Raw genomic sequence first — 23,346 nt, forward strand, 5'->3', positions numbered from 1 at the left:
CTGTAGAACTCTTTTTGGAGCACGAGCTAAACTACCAAATTATAATATAGTATATATATATAATTTATTCTGATGTTTACCTTAGAGCAAACATTCTTATAAGTATTGCGAGTAACTACATATAGCATTAAAACAAATTTATCATTTAAAACTAAATAAAACGTCCAAACTAAATTAATAAAACAAGGAAGTGTAAAAAGAGGTTTTTATTGTTATACCCATTGTTACCCTGAGACCGACAAATACAAGTCTGGACTCTACTAAGAACACAATCAGCGTATCGTGAATCTAAAGAAAACATACATTATGCTCAAGAGGTTTAAAGTGGACTAAAAGAAAATATTACATGAGAATTCACGAGAAATTTACAGAAAATAAAATTTTTAAATTTTGATTGATGCTACAATTCATTTTAGATTTGTTTGTCTTAGTCTACAATAGCACACTCACACGCTGCTCAATAGCACACTCACACGCTGCTGAGGACGCATTCTCATTGCTGCCTATGCGATGCTCTATGTATTTGTACACAGGTAATCCATAAGCTGAGTTGTTTCCATATTTTCAGCGAGCAAAATACACTATATTTTGAATGTGCTGTTTTTGCAATATTTAATTTGATTAAATAAAAACCAAACTGATGTGACAATAGCATAAAGTTTTTAAGTTGGCTGGCAAGAGAGCCTGATAAATAATTATAATGACAGCGATAGGCCCAACGCTTGTGTGTAAACGCGCTGAATGATTATGAATTGCTCGACAACAAAATAAGTTTTGATTTTTACAAAAAGTAGAGACTCTGCCACTGTCACACGGGCTTTAAACGTCCTCAACTTATGCTCATTCTATGACTCGTATTGTACACTTACGGCCAGGCTGCCTACCTTATACGGTGCAATATAATCTTTGTAATACAATCATGGAGTGTAACCAATATCCATTAGAACAAGAAACAGATACTGTAATACTAACAGCCGAAATTAGATTATGACATATTATATAGTAAAACAAATATAAATCAAAGCTTCACATAGACTTTAACATATCAACAAACCACATTCACAATTTATCAGATTTTCTGGCTTTCAAAAAGACTGAGTTACAAGAGTGGAAAACTTCTGAAACTCTTAATTCACAAATGATAGTTTATTGCTACAGGAAGTTTTTCCATAGTGACACCTAAGGAACAATATTAAATGTGCACATTACTATTTAATGGTTAGAATTGTCTGCTTCTGACTCAGCAATTCACAACAAATTTTAAATAAAGCATATTTAAAATGAAATATAAACTAATTTACTTTAAGGAGATGAAACCTGTAAATTTGAAATACGTGTAACAACTGTTTACCTGGAAACTGCAGACGCTAGCTTCTATTTCTATGTTGAAAACGTGCAAATTGCTTTATGAATGTTCACCATGAGCGATTAGGCAGGTATTACATAAAGATTATGTTTACAATGACTTGTTTAGATGTCAATCTTTTGCGTCAATGCTATTTATGACATGCACAAACAACGGGAAGCGTGAAATGAAATAAAGGCCTCACAGCTTGCTTATAAACAAGCGTGCCTCGCACATCTTGTATACGAAAAACGTTCGATATGTCATACCTGTGAGTGGAAATGCACAGCTATGAATTTTATTTTGGTCGCAACGTCGCTACAAAAAGAATTGTTTTCTTCGGGATGATCTGAATGTCCAATGCTTCTACAGCTTCAATTGTTTCAAGCATAAAGTCAGATGTTTGTTTCCAGCGATAAAGTAAACAGCCTCTCCGGCTGCGACCACAAAACATGAAGCGAGCTCATGATCAAAAACTGATGACTTAACAGGCTGCCATTTTAGCTCGGAAGACTGAGTCAATTGCCTATCCAAGCCATCTGAAACCGCTCAATCACAAACCAATTCCCTTTGTGAGTGACTACTGGTACTCGAGCACGTAATTAAGGGATGTGAGAGCACGCGAAAAGCATTCAAGCAAACGAGATGGAGAAGTGCAAACAAGGCAAATCGTGATGAAACTTGATCATAAAACGGATGGCCGCCTAGAGAGCAGAGATAACGTTGCTAAGCAGACACCATGCCTGCACACAGACAATACCAAACTTATCAAAAGTGGACGTCTGTATGAAGCCTACCAGCTCACTTGGATGATAATCGCGGATAGTATACTTTCACTTCATTCTTTCTGACAAGAGTATTGGACTGTTGATTAGATGAATAACATGGCCGTACTTTTATATTAGGGTCAAGGGAGCGGTTTACACTACGCTGTGCACACGATTCTGTTAATATACACATGTGCAGACTATTGAGTTCTCTAGAGGTTACGAGTTCCTGATAAATTAGCATGATTATATGCAAAAGACGGAAATATATTTATTAACCCCCTGGTGTAGTTAGTTACAGTCCATACCATGGTACCATATATGCCGTAAAACCTAAACTTCTATTTGAACGCCACTATAAGAAAAGGGTTGAACAATAGAGCACCAAACTTTAATTGAACTTAATTGAACTCCGCTTCTAATTGATCGCCACTTTGGTATTCTTTGATCTTTACAAACCCATAATAGAAAGTGATCAATGCAAGTATCCACAAAATAGTATTAATAATGACTCAGTTACATCAATAACGATTCATTCTTTCGTAATTGCTGTTTGTATCAAAGTCCATTTTCTAACTCCAAAGCTTACAGTTTTTTCTTTAAAACCAATGCCATAAAATAATTTATAATTGTACCAGGCTAATAATGGTTCCTTGTTTAATGCGGTCTTGATACTACTTGATATACTTGATCTAGCCTATGCAAAAAAACTGTTTACAACTAGGCCTATGATGGAAATCTGTACTATTATTTTCGGACTATAACTTGTGCTAAGCGTGCGTTTATAGGCTTATCATTATTTTCGCGAAGTGTTTCAAACAGTAATGCGTAAAAGTTTTGCTTTGCTAAAAACTAGTTTGGACGCTAATATCGACTATTCAGCAGTCTAGAAGAAAAGTTGAGGTCAGCAGACGTTGTAGAAGATATTGAACAGCCAGAAGAAAATGACATGATTCCTTACAAAAGCAACAACCAGAACGCAACTGGCTGAGCAAACAATGTAAGTACAGTCAAGCATGGATAACTCGAACTTCACGGGACCGAGCGAAAGTGTTCGAATTATCAGAGCGATCAAGTTATCAGAGCACTGTCAGAAGTCCATGTATTTACTTATTTATTAGTAGATACATGTACATATACAAACTATAATATTAATCAAAAGCACAAATGGCTTGTTTCAAATTAAATGCTTCTAATGTAAAGTTTAAAACGTTTTTATTAAAAAGTATAGAGATTTTTCTATCACTTGAGATTGGTTTGTTGTTTGAGGTGATGTTATTGCCAAGACGTTTTTTTAGATTGACATTGGCAAAACTTGATCGTTGTTGAAATGCTCAAAAGAAAAGACATCTTTTTCTTTTGAGCGTTTTACCCACGATCAATTTTGCCGATTTTTCTTGAGGTTTATGCAAAGATTACCTCATCTTACCTCGCTTCCGAAGGGCGATCGCTAAGCGGATGTTTGGTATAAATCAAATTTCACCAAACCTTGAGAAAAGTCGTTGACAAAAATATTTTGCCGATGGTAGTAATAACGACGCTTATGAATTACGAAAAGTTGAGGTTTACCTATATGGCTTGGAATAAAGTGACTTTCTAAAGCGATAACAACCGTTTTGGTAGCCGTTGGGCAAAAATCAGTTCGAGTTAACGGTGTCGAGTTCGAGTTATCTATAGCAATTTATCATTACGTGGGAACGGACCAAAGAAACCGTTCGAATTAACCGTGTGTTCGAGCTATCCGTGGGCGAGTTATCCATGTTTGACTGTATTTTGATACAAAAATGTTAATTTTTGTTCCTGCATGTATTGTAATTATGACTTGTTTATGTCACTCACTCGTGAGTGTGTAGAATTGAATAGCTTATTATAATATCAGTTATTAATTTGCAGACTTATAGCATACTATTTGATAGCATAGCGGTTATCTAAACTCGGCTTACATTGGATCAACACTCAAAACTCCTCTAATAATGCACATAAAACACCCGTTTTGGCTGCAAGTATCAAAAATATTAATGAGTGCAATGAACAATGCAACCTTATTAAATATACATGTAGTTATAAAAAATACTCCTTCAAATTTAGAATGAAATAAAAATTGAAAGCTCCAACAAACTGCAATGCAGATTATAAGATCATCGTAGGTTAATTGCAAGCAATAGATATCAACTGATAGATATTTTTTGGCTTCCCAATTCATATTTATTTAAAGATCTACGACAAGTTGGAGGTAAATTATAGCAGATTTATCGTGCCCAAAAGTATTAATGTTTCTCCATTTGAAGAGCAGTGAAAAATTTAGGTGACATTTGCTTTGCCTGCAAAAGGTTTAAATTTATCTTCCAAAATTTTGACGAGCTATTTGCAAAATACAACGCCACCCTCTATTTGAACACCACTTTTAATAAAACGCCATTACAAGGGAAGCGTTGAAAAATAGAGCACCACGGCATTCAAATAGAGGTTTTATGGCAGCTACATATCATCTTGTGTAACTAGTTGGTCCCTCGTATGACTACATATCATGTAGTGTAGCTTTCTTGTATCTTGTACAACTACATTTATATGCTTTTTATAGCAATACGTAACTGGCGAAAGATGCTTCTCTGACAAGAAATTTGATTTTGAAGAGCATGTCATCCAAGTTGCATAAATAAAATACACACCATCTTCAGTTGTAAGATAAACAATAATAATAAATATAATATTTATAAATAAACATCTAACTTTGAAGAAACATGTAAATCTCAGTATAATTAATTAACTTCTGCAAAATTTGATAGACACTTTAAAGGAATGGCTTTTGGCACAAGATTTTAGAACAGAAAGATTAAAGATTCAATCATCTTACAACTGTAATAGAATCATTTGAAGTACACAAACAATGAGCGAGCAAACATTTTCCTGCTACTCAAATGACATGTATGCAAAGAGACAGATGGCAGCAGCGAAACAGATGGCAGCAGGAAAACAGATGGCAGCAGCGACTGGAAGAACTTAAACAAAGTAAGGAAGCAGCTGCCGTACTGTCAGCGATTCAAAGAGTCAGCGAATACCCCAACACAATTATAACCATCAAATACTAACGCAATGTCTCGCTTCTCCAGTCAGCTATCTAATACCAATCAAATGCTTGACAGCATAATTTATGTTGGCTGTGACCATAAGTTTCTCGGTTCACACCCCATATTGATGCCAGGCTGCTTGCTGGCAGACGACTTCCTGATGCCAAACCACTGAAAGGGCTCGACATCACCCGACCTAGCCAGTCCATGTCACAAAATTTTAAGCAGCTTAGCAAAGACTAAAGCACCACTTAGAGCCAGATTAACACAAATGATTATGCTAATCTCGTGTCAGTTATGTCTAATACATGAAGGGCATTTGAAAGATGTACTCATAACTTTAAATCTCAATGACTCAACAATTTAAACTTGTGAACGTGTCATATTTGTTAAATATGACACCGAAACTAAGAAACACCGAGTGTAGCAAATACGAGATGGTTTTTTTGAAAGATTAAGTTTTCAAATTGTTCAGCTAATGCCGCATGATATACAACGGTATTAATCTGGGTGCGCATCCTGCCCTCCCTTGAAAGATCTGTTCGTCTAGCCATAACTATCACTCTATTCTACTGCCGTTGTTACGTTAAACATTTAAAAAGAAGTACGGGCTAGATCTCAAAGATGAGCCACAAGCTAGTAAAATCTCACAAGGTGTGAGCCATTCTGGAATATTTCATATGTTTGACAGAGAACTAATCTTGCTCAAAGTTTAGACAACACGGAGGGGTTGCCTTACCCTGTCATCTAATGCGATGAAGTAGTATCGGTATTGTTACTAATTTCTTTGTAACTAGAAATCCAGTCTTTAATCTTGACCATTGTTGTTTTAATGAATGCATTACAAAAAAAGGCATTCATTACAAGAAAATGCATTAATTACAACAAAATGCAATGAATGAATTTTGTTGTAATGAATGCAAAAGATGATACAAAGAATTTTTCTTCCATGAGACATGCTCAGAGCACACACTCGAGTACTTTGTGTAACAAAGTGTATTATAAATAGCGCTCTTCTTGCTACAAACCTGCTCTGTTATGCCTCACCTTATTAGCTTTATGATTTATTATGATAAGAGCCAGTCATAGCAGTCTAAAGAAATGCTACCCACTGCCGCTAGCTGTGCTGACAGGACTCACTAGGTGCTGCCAGTAAGGAAGATACCCCTAGACAATATAGATGCACATGCGCAAAAACTAATGCCTGTGAATTAGACCTATACTTCGGAGAGTATTGTAAATACCAATATTTTCACACTGTCAGTCTGTTGTGAGATCGATTTAGCCATCACACAAGACCTATTCCGTTTTAATAAACTGAAAGATTATAGTTGACAGTCAAAATGACTGTGACTCGATTACTGTGACTCGATGACTGTGACTCGATGACTGTGACTCGATGAGTGTGACTTAGTGAGTGTAACTTAGTGAGTGTGACTTAGTGACTGTGACTCGATGACTGTGACTCGATGACTGTGACTCGATGAGTGTGACTTAGTGAGTGTGACTTAGTGAGTGTGACTTAGTGAGTGTGACTTAGTGAGTGTGACAAGGTGAGTGTGACTTAGCTAAGATAGTGAATACTATTCTTATCCAGCAAACGAAATAAAGAAAAGGCCAGTGACTGAGCTGAAAAGTGTCATGCTGAGTGAGCATCTTAAGAAGTCCTTAGATAATCTCAAAACAGCCGAGCATTAGTTGAATAATAGCAGGCGCCTGTGAATACTGAGCCATCATTGAACTATGGATTGAAAGCGGAAAACATGCGCACAGCTTAACCAATTCTCGCAAAGCTGAACAGAAGCGAGCGCTGTACACACACAAATCCGTATTTCTGACCCAATTTATATTTCATATATGTACATACTCAGGATGAGCTGTTGAGCAAACAATTCCAACCTACATGCAATTCTCTCTGAAAAGTTTAGAAGTATGAGAACAACTAGAGGACGCAATAAAATGATTTTATCTTCACCACCTGTAGCCACCTGTGGCCACCTGTCTCTTACAGCTGACACTTCTCAGTTGTCCTTCTGTCTGCTATCTTTCAGTATATTCCAAATGCTGTTTTATTTAAATTTGAGTTTTTAAGTCAAGCTAACTATGATCATAACTCTAAAACTACGAGGAACAAAAAACAAAGACATACATACTTGTACATGGGCTATGTCATCACTATCCATGCTCTGAATAAGTCCACGGGCGCACAACTCCAATATTGAATTCAGCTCGCGTGAAGTCTTTGTATCACATCGCGATGCGACATCACTTAGCCTTGTATGCAACAGCCTGAATATCAGCAAGTAGTGTTATGCTAGTAACAAACATTAAAAGTTGTCTCCTCAATGATGCATTTGATAGACAACTCCAATGCAGTCAGCATGTAATAAGCATGATAGCTGCTATACTGTCAGATTGTAAGATGAAGAACTGTAGAGGAATCAGCTGACAAAAGAGTATCATGACAAACCCAGTCTTTAGAAACACATGCTACGATATATACTCACCGCTGTATGGTACAAACAATAGCCTTCTAAAGGTGCGTTTTGACAACAGAATATTTTCCAAAATGCTCTTCATATTAATAGGCGTGAGAAAGATGAACCAAGTTACTAATGTTGCTAAAACTAATTTGAGGGTTGGCTACCAGAGTTAGAAAACTTAGTACCTAAAAGTGATTGAACTGGGATTAACAAACAGAAAATAGCAAACTACTACCGTTCTCATATTTCAGAATGTAAAACTGTAGCTTCTGGGCCTCATAAACACTGTATTCGTGACACGTTAACAAACTGTACAACCATGGGTAACTTTAGTGCTGAGATAACTGGCAAGGTTAAACAAATCTTTTGGTTCCAGTATCGTTGATGCCAGGTCTCTGGCGAGACACACATTTTTCATTCACATTAGAACTAACTTAGTGCTTGAATTTGTGCACTTTTGTGCGTTAAAAATGTCTAATCGTATAAAAGAACCAATTTTTATACCCCAAACTAGGTAATCTTATAATAAAAATATTTCTTAGATTTTGACGTTTAGTTAAGGTTTTACTACTAGAGCTTTACATCAAGACTCGATTTTTTTCTGTTGAATATGTATAGCAATATGTATAGCAATATGTATAGCAATATGTATAGCAATATGTATAGCAATATGTATAGCAATATGTATAGTAATATGTATAGCAATATGTATAGCAATATGTATAGCAATATGTATAGCAATATGCATAGCAATATGTATAGTAATATGTATAGCAATATGTATAGCAATATGTATAGCAATATGTATAGCAATATGTATAGTAATATGTATAGTAATATGTATAGCAATATGTATAGTAATATGTATAGCAATATGTATAGCAATATGTATAGCAATATGTATAGCAATATGTATAGCAATATGCATAGCAATATGTATAGTAATATGTATAGCAATATGTATAGCAATATGTATAGTAATATGTATAGCAATATGTATAGCAATATGTATAGCAATATGTATAGTAATATGTATAGCAATATGTATAGCAATATGTATAGCAATATGTATAGCAATATGTATAGCAATATGCATAGTAATATGTATAGCAATATGTATAGCAATATGTATAGCAATATGTATAGCAATATGTATAGCAATATGCATAGCAATATGTATAGTAATATGTATAGCAATATGTATAGCAATATGTATAGTAATATGTATAGCAATATGTATAGCAATATGTATAGCAATGAAATCTGACCTGTTGAATATGTATAGCAATGAAATCTGACCTGTTGAATATGTATAGCAATGAAATCTGACCTGTTGAATATGTATAGCAATGAAATCTGACCTGTTGAATATGTATAGCAATGAAATCTGACCTGTTGAATATGTATAACAATGAAATCTGACCTGTTGAATATGCATAGCAATAAAATCTGACCTGTTGAATATGTATAGCAATGAAATCTGACCTGTTGAATATGTATAGCAATGAAATCTGACCTGTTGAATATGTATAGCAATGAAATCTGACCAATTTTGCTCCCCTCCACCTAGCATTAGCAAAGAATTTTTTTTATAGAAAACATCAGATACTCACACAAAACTTCAACGATCATCACAGATCGCTGACAGCAATTATTCAGCATCGAATTCTATATTACCCAATAATGAAATATGTTTCATGAGTAACTGTTATAGCAGATTGGAAAGTAACTTAATTAACAATCCCACAAGAACGAATAAGACATGAATAAAACACTAATTTATGAGGTTTTAGTAAAGGAGTGGAACACTCCACCTCATCTAGCTAGCACAAGAGACGTGATTTAGAAACGCAATACCAGCCACAGAATAACCCAGCCAGGGCTTATTTAAACTACACTCTAATTAAATGTATCATTGATCATCTGAGACTGGAATGTCAACAATGGGATAGAGTCAAGGTTATATCAAATTACTTATAGTCAACAGCTCCTGTTGAGAGCGTTTGATGTCAGCAAATCTCATGAAAACAAGCCTACCAAACTTTCAAAAATCAAAATCGTAGAAACCTTTTTGTACACCGATGGATGGGTCAATTTAACTGAAATCAGTGTCTAGCATGGACTGTCAATCCTTGATATCACTGTTTACCAAAGCATTGTAACGTAAGCAGTGAACACTAAAGCACATTTTATAAAACATGCATACCTAGTGGTTGTCTGTAGTGCGACAAGGCGGTGATTATTCGAGTTCAACTTGGGAGAATTCTCCTTTTCGCTGCCCTGCAGAAGAAGGTACACACTATCATTCATGCATTTGGTGCAGTTTTAAACTGTTAACCATTAATAGGTAGGCTAACCTAATAACCGGCAGACAACCAAAGCCCTGAACATCAGAAAAAGCATTAGAAGATCCAATGGAAACAACGGGACATCAAAAGCGCAGAAATTTAAAGCTACAAATAAGTGCTAAACCATAAAAGATATTTAGCTGAAAAATGAAAAACTTTCCCGGATGAGAAGAGATTTGGACCTACCATTTATCTATTCACGTATGGCCTCGTTGTGACAAGGCGCTATAGTAACAAACTAAAAACATATATTAACTCTCTAATGATAATAATGCGCTATATTTTAGTTAACAAAATAAAACGCTCCTTTTCGCTTTCAAGATATATCTGTATTATTGTTAAGAACATGAGTTATTGCATTAAAAATAATTAGTCTATTTTTTGCTAGAAATCCATATAGGGCTGGTTAAATCGCCCCAATAATTTGAGTTGCAACATGAAACCAGCGAATGAACTATGTTTGTTCTCTCTTGCGTGGCTGCCACCTCAGAAGAGTTTTCAAGAAAGATGCGAAATGATCAGTTAAAACTTCCCTCTTGTGACACGAGACACTATTAGTCACCATAATGGCAGACACTGACTAGTTAAGAATCAGCAATCATTACATAAAACAAAATGATGGATAAAAAAGCTCATCATTTCTGCCGTTCAATGATAAACTGACGACTAAACACTCACTTTCATCTTGTAGATACTAGGTGACTCACATATAAGCATCTTGTAGATACTAGGTGACTCACATATAAGCATCCTGTAGATACTAGGTGACTCACATATAAGCATCTTGTAGATACTAGGTGACTCACATATAAGCATCTTGTAGATACTAGGTGACTCACATATAAGCATCCTGTAGATACTAGGTGACTCACATATAAGCATCTTGTAGATACTAGGTGACTCACATATAAGCATCTTGTAGATACTAGGTGACTCACGTATAAGCACCTTGTAGATACTAGGTGACTCACGTATAAGCATCTTGTAGATACTAGGTGACTCACGTATAAGCATCTTGTAGACACTAGGTGACTCACATATAAGCATCTTGTAGATACTAGGTGACTCACATATAAGCATCTTGTAGATACTAGGTGACTCACATATAAGCATCTTGTAGATACTAGGTGACTCACTTATAAGCATCTTGTAGATACTAGGTGACTCACGTATAAGCACCTTGTAGATACTAGGTGACTCACATATAAGCATCTTGTAGATACTAGGTGACTCACATATAAGCATCTTGTAGATACTAGGTGACTCACATATAAGCATCTTGTAGATACTAGGTGACTCACATATAAGCATCTTGTAGATACTAGGTGACTCACGTATAAGCATCTTGTAGATACTAGGTGACTCACGTATAAGCACCTTGTAGATACTAGGTGACTCACGTATAAGCATCTTGTAGATACTAGGTGACTCACATATAAGCATCTTGTAGATACTAGGTGACTCACATATAAGCATCTTGTAGATACTAGGTGACTCACATATAAGCATCTTGTAGATACTAGGTGACTCACATATAAGCACCTTGTAGATACTAGGTGACTCACATATAAGCATCTTGTAGATACTAGGTGACTCACATATAAGCATCTTGTAGATACTAGGTGACTCACATATAAGCATTTTGTAGATACTAGGTGACTCACATATAAGCATCTTGTAGATACTAGGTGACTCACATATAAGCATCTTGTAGATACTAGGTGACTCACATATAAGCATCTTGTAGATACTAGGTGACTCACGTATAAGCATCTTGTAGATACTAGGTGACTCACGTATAAGCACCTTGTAGATACTAGGTGACTCACATATAAGCATCTTGTAGATACTAGGTGACTCACGTATAAGCACCTTGTAGATACTAGGTGACTCACATATAAGCATCTTGTAGATACTAGGTGACTCACATATAAGCATCTTGTAGATACTAGGTGACTCACATATAAGCATCTTGTAGATACTAGGTGACTCACATATAAGCATCTTGTAGATACTAGGTGACTCACATATAAGCACCTTGTAGATACTAGGTGACTCACATATAAGCATCTTGTAGATACTATGTGACTCACATATAAGCATCTTGTAGATACTAGGTGACTCACATATAAGCATCTTGTAGATACTAGGTGACTCACGTATAAGCATCTTGTAGATACTAGAAGACTCACGTACAAGCATCTTGTAGATACTAGGTGACTCACATATAAGCATCTTGTAGATACTAGGTGACTCACATATAAGCATCTTGTAGATACTAGGTGACTCACATATAAGCACCTTGTAGATACTAGGTGACTCACATATAAGCATCTTGTAGATACTATGTGACTCACATATAAGCATCTTGTAGATACTAGGTGACTCACATATAAGCATCTTGTAGATACTAGGTGACTCACGTATAAGCATCTTGTAGATACTAGAAGACTCACGTACAAGCATCTTGTAGATACTAGGTGACTCACATATAAGCATTTTGTAGATACTAGGTGACTCACATATAAGCATCTTGTAGATATTAGGTGACTCACATATAAGCATCTTGTAGATACTAGGTGACTCACATATAAGCATCTTGTAGATACTAGGTGACTCACATATAAGCATCTTGTAGATACTAGGTGACTCACGTATAAGCATCTTGTAGATACTAGGTGACTCACGTATAAGCATCTTGTAGATACTAGGTGACTCACGTATAAGCATCTTGTAGATACTAGGTGACTCACGTATAAGCATCTTGTAGATACTAGGTGACTCACATATAAGCATCTTGTAGATACTAGGTGACTCACATATAAGCATCTTGTAGATACTAGGTGACTCACATATAAGCATCTTGTAGATACTAGGTGACTCACATATAAGAAGTTTGTCCTTTAGCAACTACTCGTGACTAAATATTACTTATCTTTTGGAAAATTGATCTCGCAAGAATGTCACGCGGTGATATTTGTCATTTGGTAAATGGCGTGTCAAAAGATCGGCCTTTTTCAAATGACTCCCAAACCTCTTTTTCTATGCATTGATGAATAGCCGTAGCTGTCATACAAAAGCTGTGTCAGAGTTAACAGTTCGGAATGCGCCGTTACGATCTCTGGCATATACATTTTTGTCTATTGTAACAAAGCGCCCGCGTTTATCCGCAACACGTGAATGTCCATTGAGACACTTATGTGGTAATTCAACGTGCACACAACTCCAAATCCGCATTACCCGCACAATGGTAACATAGTGAGTATCAACCACCCAATCAGTCTCCATTTGTTTGTGATGCAAAGGAACTAAGCTAGGAAAATCCTAATTGGAAAAGATAAACAATCATGACATCACTAAAGAGATAACAAAGGGTTAAACAATTCAACCTGTTGAGAGGGCGGGTCGAGATCCAATCGCAAGTGTTGATTGTCTCCACTCGCTGTGGCATATTTATTTTGAGTCAACTGAAGTACCTTACTCCTTTCATTAGCTAGATCAGCGGCAAGATCTGTCAACTGGTTGGACAGCTGGGTGTTACGCGTTTCAGCAGCAACCACTGATAATAAACCACAAACCTGTTCAAGATATCTCTAAGAATGGTATTTCTGAATAACTCGCTGCGAATCTGATAACTAGATTGCAAGCAAGAGTGTTGAATGAGACTGTAGAGCTTATAATAACTGATTACAGACAAGAACAGTCTATATCCCTGTGTATTACTAACATTACACACACCTCAAAAGGGAACTGTCTATATCCCTGTGTATTACTAACATTACACACACCTCAAACGAGAGTTGTAAACAGTTTAGAACTTTCTATAAAACCAAAAACTGTAAACTTTGAAGTCCACTTTTCACAAACATATTTAAAACCTAGGCGTGACAACCAGCTAAATTCTTGTGAGTTCAAAAACAACTTTTGACCATTTTTTAACACACTTTTATAGTATAATGAGAACAGAATAATTTTTGGTGCATATTAACACTTATGTTAACGTGTTAACATGTTAACATAAGCGTTAACATATTAACACTTATGTCTTAGAATCTATGCCCACCCTGTGCCATAATTGTGACTTTAATAGCTACTTTGCGCAATGTTTATTCAACTAATAATTTACTATGCTACTAGATTTTCACTGTTGATCTTTACTATAATAAGTGCCATGTCAGTCCGTTTGAAGCCAGTGTTTAAGTTTTGGGTAAAGATTGCTTCATACAGGGTTCGAACTGACGCCCTTCTATTTGAGAGATGAACGGTCGGTCTAATACCTGCACCGGCCGATCACCTGATAGCAACCCAGAACTATTGCGCATATACTTAATCTCTGCGCTTCATCAGGCCATCTGACGATCTCTTACGACACACTAGACTGCCAAGGTACTAGTCACACATACATGTAATCAGAGAAGAAATGGTTAACCACTCCATGGTTCTGAGCAGTATTCGAGGTTTGGTTAAAGAACGAATCTACAGAAGGTTGTAATAAAATATTAACAACTTGCACTCATCATAAATTCAATAGAATTTCTTTTCTTCTCTAAGCTGAGAAGGAACTTGGTAAAATATGTTTAAGACCAATGCGGAATTGGAATTTAATATTGGTGAAAGTTAGAAATGTGGTTAGAAAGGAGCTGCTAACCAGAACTTAAAAAACTCATAAAATAAATGCAAGTTTGAAAACGTCGGTCATTCATTTTAGATTAAATTGTTCTTATGAGAAAAAGGAAAGAAGCTCAAGTATCCTGGAGGTACCTTTGTATAGTTATTCTCAGTTGATCTTATCAAATTCATCAACTATCTTCCTAAGCGACTATTATTACCTTTATAGCCAAGATACTGAGAGTAAAAAACAAAAAGTTTTATAACACAATAATTGTTATTATTGTTCTTAACCCGAATTACATGTAAGCTCTAACAAATATAATATATCAGGCAACATTTTAATGTTGAAAAAAACTGTAAAATTATTTTAATAGTTAACATAGGCCGTCTTAACTGTACAATGATTGTACTACATGTATTTACTAGTTTATAAACATGTACAATGATTGTACTACATGTATTTACTAGTTTATAAACATGTACAATGATTGTACTACATGTATTTACTAGTTTATAAACATGTACAATGATTGTACTACATGTATTTACTAGTTTATAAACATGTACAATGATTGTACTACATGTATTTACTAGTTTATAAACATGTACAATGATTGTACTACATGTATTTACTAGTTTATAAACATGTACAATGATTGTACTACATGTATTTACTAGTTTATAAACATGTACAATGATTGTACTACATGTATTTACTAGTTTATAAACATGTACAATGATTGTACTACATGTATTCACTAGTTTATAAACATGTACAATGATTGTACTACATGTATTTACTAGTTTATAAACATGTACAATGATTGTACTACATGTATTTACTAGTTTATAAACATGTACAATGATTGTACTACATGTATTTACTAGTTTATAAACATGTTAGGATACTAGAACATGTCTCTCACAATTTTAGCTGCAGTAATGTTTGCGCACATCTACAAAGCGGCAACCCATGAGCCATATGAGTGTCACATAGTCTAGCAGCTAAAGAACTGAACGCCTATTTGCACCTCAATAACTTGATCACCGAGTGGCAAAGACTTCGATTGATCCACAAAAGAATGTAACACAGTCATTCTCATCATGTCTGAGTTCCAGCGTCAGCCAGAGACAAACCCTAGTATAAACAGACCTTTAACAGTGAGATCCCTAGCGATTGAATTGTCGGATTCTTGCCTGTGTAAAGGTCGGCCATCTTTATCTTCCGGCAGCTGCCTCTTCAGCTCGATTACTTCCTGCCTCAACTCCTTAGCCTCTCTCTAGAAACAACATAAAAATCTTAAAAATACAAAAGGTTACAGCTGCAGGTTTTTCACATCTTTTACCGATTTAAAGACGCTACACTTAACAATGATACTACATTTATTTCTATCGAATGCTTTCATGACAGAGAACTCAGCTAAACAGGCGAACTGTCTCAGGCTAATAATAGTTGTTTGTTTAACGTGACCTTTATTTTTCAAAGAACATGCATATAAAAACGATTTGCAAATTTTGGGCCAAAGGTTACGTTTAGCTAGCAAACTTTTACGCGCTGCATCTAGCACAAATGCAGCGCGTAAAGTTTTGCTCTGCCAAAAGATTGTTGGGACACTAATATCAACTAGTTCAGCAGTGCAGAAGAGGAATTGAGATCAGAAGACATGGTGAAAGGTATTGCACAACCAGAAGATGTTCATTCCATCGAAAGCAACATTCAGAACGCAGCTATCCGAGCAAATGATGCAAATATTGTTTTAAAACGTTAATTTTTGTTTCTGCATGCAATATAAGTATGGTTCATTTATGTCCCTTGTTCATGAATATATAGATATATTTGTAGCATTTGATCGTGTATCATTTAATAACTTATATATTTGCAGATTCATAGCATATTAATTATTTAATAGCATCCTTGGCAGTTATTTTAACAAAACTTACAGTGGATCGACACTCATAACTCCTTTTTTATTGCACATAAAAAGCTAGTTTCGGCTGCAAACTAGCAAAGATATTAATGAATGCAATGAGCTTTTATGAAAAATTATTAAATATAGATATAAAAAAATGCTTTCAAATTTAGAATGAACTAAAAAATTAAAAGCCTCAACAAATTGCAAAGTAAGACACAGGCTATAATATCATCGCGGATTAATGGCAAGCAATTAATAATAATTGAGATAGAGATATCTTTTGGTTTCCCAATGCATATTTTATTTAGAGATCTTTGACAAATTAGAGGTAAGTTAGCAGATTTATTGCATCCAAAAGGTTTAGCATCGCTCCACTCGAAAAAGAGGGCAAATTCGCTTCGCCCAAAAAAGGGCCAAATTTATTCTGGCAAACTGTTTAAAAAAAACAATGCCAGCCTCTATTTAAACGCCACCTCTATTTAAACGTCGCCTCCAATTGACCGCCACTAGAGAAGAAGGGTTAAAAATACAGCGCCACAGGCGTTCAATTAAAAGTTTTACGTTATACATATAGTCAATTTTTATTCTTGCGCAGTCATTGATGAGAAATATTAGACAAGAAAGAGTTGAGAGAGGACAACACTTACAGTAATTACAGCATTCAAGGAGTTTTTAGTCAAAATAATATTTGCACGGACAGTGAAATAGAGATACTATTAATTAAAATAGGTGAAAATGACACAGATATTCATGCCAGATTACCGTAAATTACTGATACCCAAAATTGATGTCTACCCACAAACCTTCCAGATGAACTATACAAATGATTACTATATTCAATGCTTACCAGTAGAAGCCTTTGTAAGTGAAAAACAACACTTGTAAATGCTGCAGTAGAAGTAGCTAATAGCATTATCAGCGTTTAGATTAACTATATACACCAAATATACATACAATATATAATATATGTAGATTAATTCTATACACCGAATATACATATAATATAGGCAAATTAACTCTATACACCGAATATACATATAATATAAGTAGATTAACTCTATACACCGAACAACTGAGCCTGCCCTGACTACAACCACTATGAATAAAATCACCGGTCACAAAGCTTTGAGAGTCCTGATAGAAAACAGGTTAGCATTTTGTGAATGCTGTCGCACTAAATGCTTTTTTTGCTAAACCAAGGGCTGATTTTATAGCAAATTTTTTTAAAAGTTAGCAATTAGGTATATATCAAAAATCTGGCATTTTCAAAATGGGTATCGAACCAAAAGCTTTTTTGCCAAACCAAGAGCAGATTTTATGACTAAAAAGATGAAAGGTAATAATCTAACAATTATATTGATAACCTGGCATTGAAAAAAAATATAACATACCTATGCAATCACTTACTCGCTTGCGTGATTATGTCTCCGGTCGCCACACACAAAACTATCTTTAGAATTTATTACTTACTGGTAACAAAGGTAAATAACACCATTACCTGAAATGGAAGGAGTAACTTATCAACATTTGTACGACTGCGTGACGAACTCTCAAGCATTTCATTGAGAATTGTTGAGACCTTCTCCATCTCGCTGTCAAACAAGCTGAAGTCTGCAATAACGAAAGGATAACGCAGTACTTATCTGGTTGGTCAGCAGCAATGACCTCTCGTACACCATGCAGAGCAACAATAAAGTATATTCATAAAATATTTGATAAAATAAATCACGGTCAAGCGAGTCGCGCCATACGTTATGAACATCTTTTATTGTTAAACTTCAGAGAGACAATCGCTAGATTTATCTGCTCCTAACACATTATTTTTGATCTTGAACTCAATTTAGAAATTTCTCAACTTGACAGCTTTGAGTGATAGAACCTCAAAAACATGTATTTTTAACGGGTACAAAGTCTATAAAAATATATACTGCAATTAAGGTTAGTTATTGTACTCCATCTATTGTATGTATTGCTAATTATTTAAATCTTTTGTCAAAAGAGATAAGATGTATCATGTACACCTATACTTAGTAGTTTAAAGTATTCCTTATATAAATTCTTGTTTTGCCTTTATAACATCACAGGCAATGTATTTCTTATTTATTTTTATACTTTTCTAGTGGCAGCATGTCAAACATTTTTCTATAAAAAAATAGACTGCCCAATAAAAGTATACACATGTAGTGGGGAAAAAGCAGGCAATGCCGTCTTGCAGTTTGAATAGAATGAGAAGATGAAAAAGGTAAGGAACTATATATACTATTATTATATGTACCATGTAATAACAAACTTTAACTCTGCTCTAACACACAGCGCAGACAACGCCGTTGGTTTGCAACAAACTAAACTGACTTTGATCCAGAACCTTGCCTCAAACCTGCATGGACGATAAACATTCGGTTTGTCGGGCCATCTAATGACACAGTTATGATATAATGACACTTGAAACCATTTCAATGTCATTAATTTACCCAAGCGCACTTAAGATAATTGATTGCATAGAAGGAAATATAGGGCAAGGTTGACATCCTCATCATTCGCTACCTTTCTTAGCATTGAGCCGAGGGCACATAATTGAACAGGCTAATAAACTCAGGAATGGAGGGTAACTGGAGAGCCTCCTTTTATCATATGTAACCGGTTCATTGCTATCACTAATATCCGTCTTCATCACCATTTAAATGCACATGTTTATTAAAAGACATGAAAATTATTTTTTTTCCAATCGCATAGTTTGTAACATCTGAGAGAGGTGACCAAAGGGAGCGGCTATTGACCAGTGAACCACCATTCAGGGTTGAATTTCTAGAAAAACCACCTCTCTGTCCAAAATACTACACTCTCTCTGCCAAATCAACAATTCAAGTAAGTTTGCACTCTGACAATTAATCATCTAACTGGAGTGTTGTTGGAGTGTTGAGCAGTTGATCACTTGTTCTTACTAAGACTTTAATTTGCATGTAAAATAAATAAAAACATTAATTATTTTAATACAGCAAAGATAACAATGCCTTTTTAGTATCACTGTGATACAACAATAATGCTAAGTACTACACCTCAATATACCTGAAATATATAAAATAAAAAGCATAAACATTTTGCGAATAACAAAATAAAGTCAACAATTTAAAATTATGTTTCTAACAAATGAACAAAACTTCAATGATATATTTTATGTTTTCATTTTCTTTCCAATTTTTATTGATGGCTAAAAGCAAAATATTTAGACAAATATTGACAGACAGTAGCGAAATGAAGAACTGACCACTGGTGAGGGCGGCTGATCTAAGTCGGCCCAAAAGCCCAGCAACAGGCTGACTCTCTGATCTAGATTTGCACCTTTCCACTCCCACCTGTAAACGCACACTTTGGCTAATAGATGTAGTTTCTTCAGATTTGACATACATGTACATCTATGAAGAACATCATATAGAAAAATTAAATCTTATAACAAGCCTGGGTTAACACATCTTCGCCTTCCAATGTTCTCTCCAATAAGTCATCAACATCGTTTTCTTTATTTTGCTGATTAGAGCTTTTGGTGGCTATAAGTGATGAGATCTTTGCATCTAGTAAAGGAGAAGATAATTCCCTTTCTGGTGAGATGGAGGGCTGGTCCACACTCGGTATCCTTACGTAGTCAGATTTGGAAGAGCTGAAATGCAATGCTAATCATTAGCAAAAATGGCTGGTGAAAGAAGTTGGAACCTACAGTTAAAGCTAGCACGCAATGTGCAACTTTGGAGTTTGCTCCTCCTAGGCTACTTCCATAAATGAGATTTCACATTCAATTACCCTTTAGGCTACAACGGACAGGCCATTGAAGAACAAGTTATTCATCTAAATACCAACAAAGTCAAAGCAAACCATTTGGAACATCGACTAATACAAAGGAAATGTTTGGGGAATGAGCTTGAAAATATATTTTATTTAAAATGAGAGTTCCAAAGAAAACCAACATTATTTCTAGGGGACCTTTTTGTATGAAAAGGGCTCGCACTTTTTTAGAACTTGCCTAAATAAAATATATTTAAAAAAACATTTACTAAAAAAAACTGATATATCCTGGTACCTTCCACACTTATTTGCTATGACATGTTTGTCCCTTTTTTTGAATTGCAATTTTTCTTGTAATTCTGTCTGATTTTCCTTTCCTTTAGTTCCGGTTTGGGTGGAAGTGGAGGTGTGCGGCTTCAGCCATTCCATGTTGTGGCGCCGTGTTGCAGAAATGGTATAGCCAGACCGACGCTTTGAAGACCTTTGACCCTTCTGACCTACATAGAGAAACTCTTTACAGATCAATCAGCAAAATGGGAAAAATATATCAAGATAAGCTGATGTTTGTTTTTATCCGGTAAACACAGGCTGTTGGTGGCTTGTGCTCGAAGGATGATTGGTCAATTCGCAATAGAACTGAAAACATCTTATCACAAGTACTACATAATACTAGCAACATATCGCAGGTAGTACATAATACTAGCAACATATCACAGGTAGTACATAATACTAGCAACATATCGCAGGTAGTACATAATACTAGCAACATATCACAGGTACTACATAATACTAGCAACATATCACAGGTAGTACATAATACTAGCAACATATCACAGGTACTACATAATACTAGCAACATATCGCAGGTAGTACATAATACTAGCAACATATCACAGGTACTACATAATACTAGCAACATATCACAGGTAGTACATAATACTAACAACATATCACAGGTAGTACATAATACTAGCAACATATCGCAGGTAGTACATAATACTAGCAACATATCACAGGTAGTACATAATACTAGCAACATATCACAGGTAGTACATAATACTAGCAACATATAACAGGTACTACATAATACTAGCAACATATCACAGGTAGTACATAATACTAGCAACATATCACAGGTAGTACATAATACTAGCAACATATCACAGGTAGTACATAATACTAGCAACATATCACAGGTAGTACATAATACTAGCAACATATCACAGGTACTACATAATACTAGCAACATATCACAGGTAGTACATAATACTAACAACATATCACAGGTAGTACATAATACTAGCAACATATCACAGGTAGTACATAATACTAGCAACATATCACAGGTAGTACATAATACTAACAACATATCACAGGTAGTACATAATACTAGCAACATATCACAGGTAGTACATAATACTAGCAACATATCACAGGTAGTACATAATACTAGCAACATATCACAGGTAGTACATAATACTAACAACATATCACAGGTAGTACATAATACTAGCAACATATCACAGGTACTACATAATACTAGCAACATATCACAGGTAGTACATAATACTAACAACATATCACAGGTAGTACATAATACTAGCAACATATCACAGGTAGTACATAATACTAGCAACATATCACAGGTAGTACATAATACTAACAACATATCACAGGTAGTACATAATACTAGCAACATATCACAGGTAGTACATAATACTAACAACATATCACAGGTAGTACATAATACTAGCAACATATCACAGGTAGTACATAATACTAGCAACATATCACAGGTAGTACATAATACTAGCAACATATCACAGGTAGTACATAATACTAGCAACATATCGCAGGTAGTACATAATACTAGCAACATATCACAGGTAGTACATAATACTAGCAACATATCACAGGTAGTACATAATACTAGCAACATATCACAGGTAGTACATAATACTAACAACATATAACAGGTAGTACATAATACTAGCAACATATCGCAGGTAGTACACAATACTAGCAACATATCACAGGTACTACATAATACTAGCAACATATCACAGGTACTACATAATACTAGCAACATATCACAGGTAGTACATAATACTAACAACATATCACCAGGTACCTACATAAAACAACTAATAATAAAATTGATATAACTAAGCAAAATAAAATATACTGAATTAAATGATTTAAAATACTAGAAATTTTTGAGCATCGAATCATTCTTTTCTGTAGCTGCTCCAACACAAGCTTATTGTAACAAGAAGTAATGCCTCCCCTTACTTTTAGCTGCACCTCATTTAGCAATGGTAAATCTGGGTAGAAAATGGAATAATCAAAATGAAATAAATTAATACCAGGTTAAAAATCTCCACATTTGGTATAGTACAAATGTTTTGCAGAGCAATCCGACTCGGGCAAGTCAGGTAGGTTTGACATTTTTTATCATATATGGTACGCTCTAAATGATTGAATATGCAAGTGACAAGGAAAGATACTTTTGCTAAAGCCTTGGCAACAAGTGAAAAAATTTGCACCAAAATGTGCAATAGACTGATTAATCTAATGCAAATCTTGCCACACAAAAGAATTTATTCATGTGTCAAGTCAGAAAGACCGTAACTCTTTAACCGAAAGCAAGAATAATGCTGATTACAAATATGGTGGAGCAGCATAGATGAGTTGATAAAATTGACTATTACTGAAAACATTTGAGATATCCAGGTAGCCTCAGCTCAAAAGCATCTTACAATACAACTGAGCTAGCTTATGATAATAAATGTACTCCTTTCGTGAGCGAGTAAGGAGCAAGGCTAACACGCTAAAACTGCCAACAATTGGTGAATACACATTTCTACAGGTTAAATGAACTATATCCAGCCTGAGCCCATCGGTCCCTTAGAGCTTTTCAGTTACAATTGTTTCAGCTGTGGGGGTTATCATCTCATGCTGCCTCCAATATCAACACCCTGACGTGGCTTTTCACCACTTTCTATGCTATTTTAACTGAAGCTTGACACTGATC

At 35.2% G+C, this 23,346-nt stretch overlaps 1 protein-coding gene across 1 annotated transcript in view; it reads right to left on the reverse strand.

Moving 5' to 3' along the window:
- Positions 1-23,346, reverse strand: part of LOC137394107 (uncharacterized) — a 56,687-nt gene that overhangs the window by 23,247 nt on the left and 10,094 nt on the right. The window contains exons 6-13 of the mRNA XM_068080825.1: positions 20,608-20,809; positions 19,992-20,190; positions 19,801-19,888; positions 18,034-18,146; positions 15,776-15,902; positions 13,401-13,570; positions 9,870-9,943; positions 7,334-7,469 (exon numbers count right to left, since the gene is read on the reverse strand). Coding sequence (XP_067936926.1) covers positions 7,334-7,469; positions 9,870-9,943; positions 13,401-13,570; positions 15,776-15,902; positions 18,034-18,146; positions 19,801-19,888; positions 19,992-20,190; positions 20,608-20,809 — 1,109 coding nt within the window. The remainder of the gene's footprint in view (positions 1-7,333; positions 7,470-9,869; positions 9,944-13,400; positions 13,571-15,775; positions 15,903-18,033; positions 18,147-19,800; positions 19,889-19,991; positions 20,191-20,607; positions 20,810-23,346) is intronic.

This window comes from Watersipora subatra, chromosome 4, assembly GCF_963576615.1.
Source record: "Watersipora subatra chromosome 4, tzWatSuba1.1, whole genome shotgun sequence".
Taxonomy (NCBI): Eukaryota; Metazoa; Bryozoa; class Gymnolaemata; order Cheilostomatida; family Watersiporidae; genus Watersipora; species Watersipora subatra.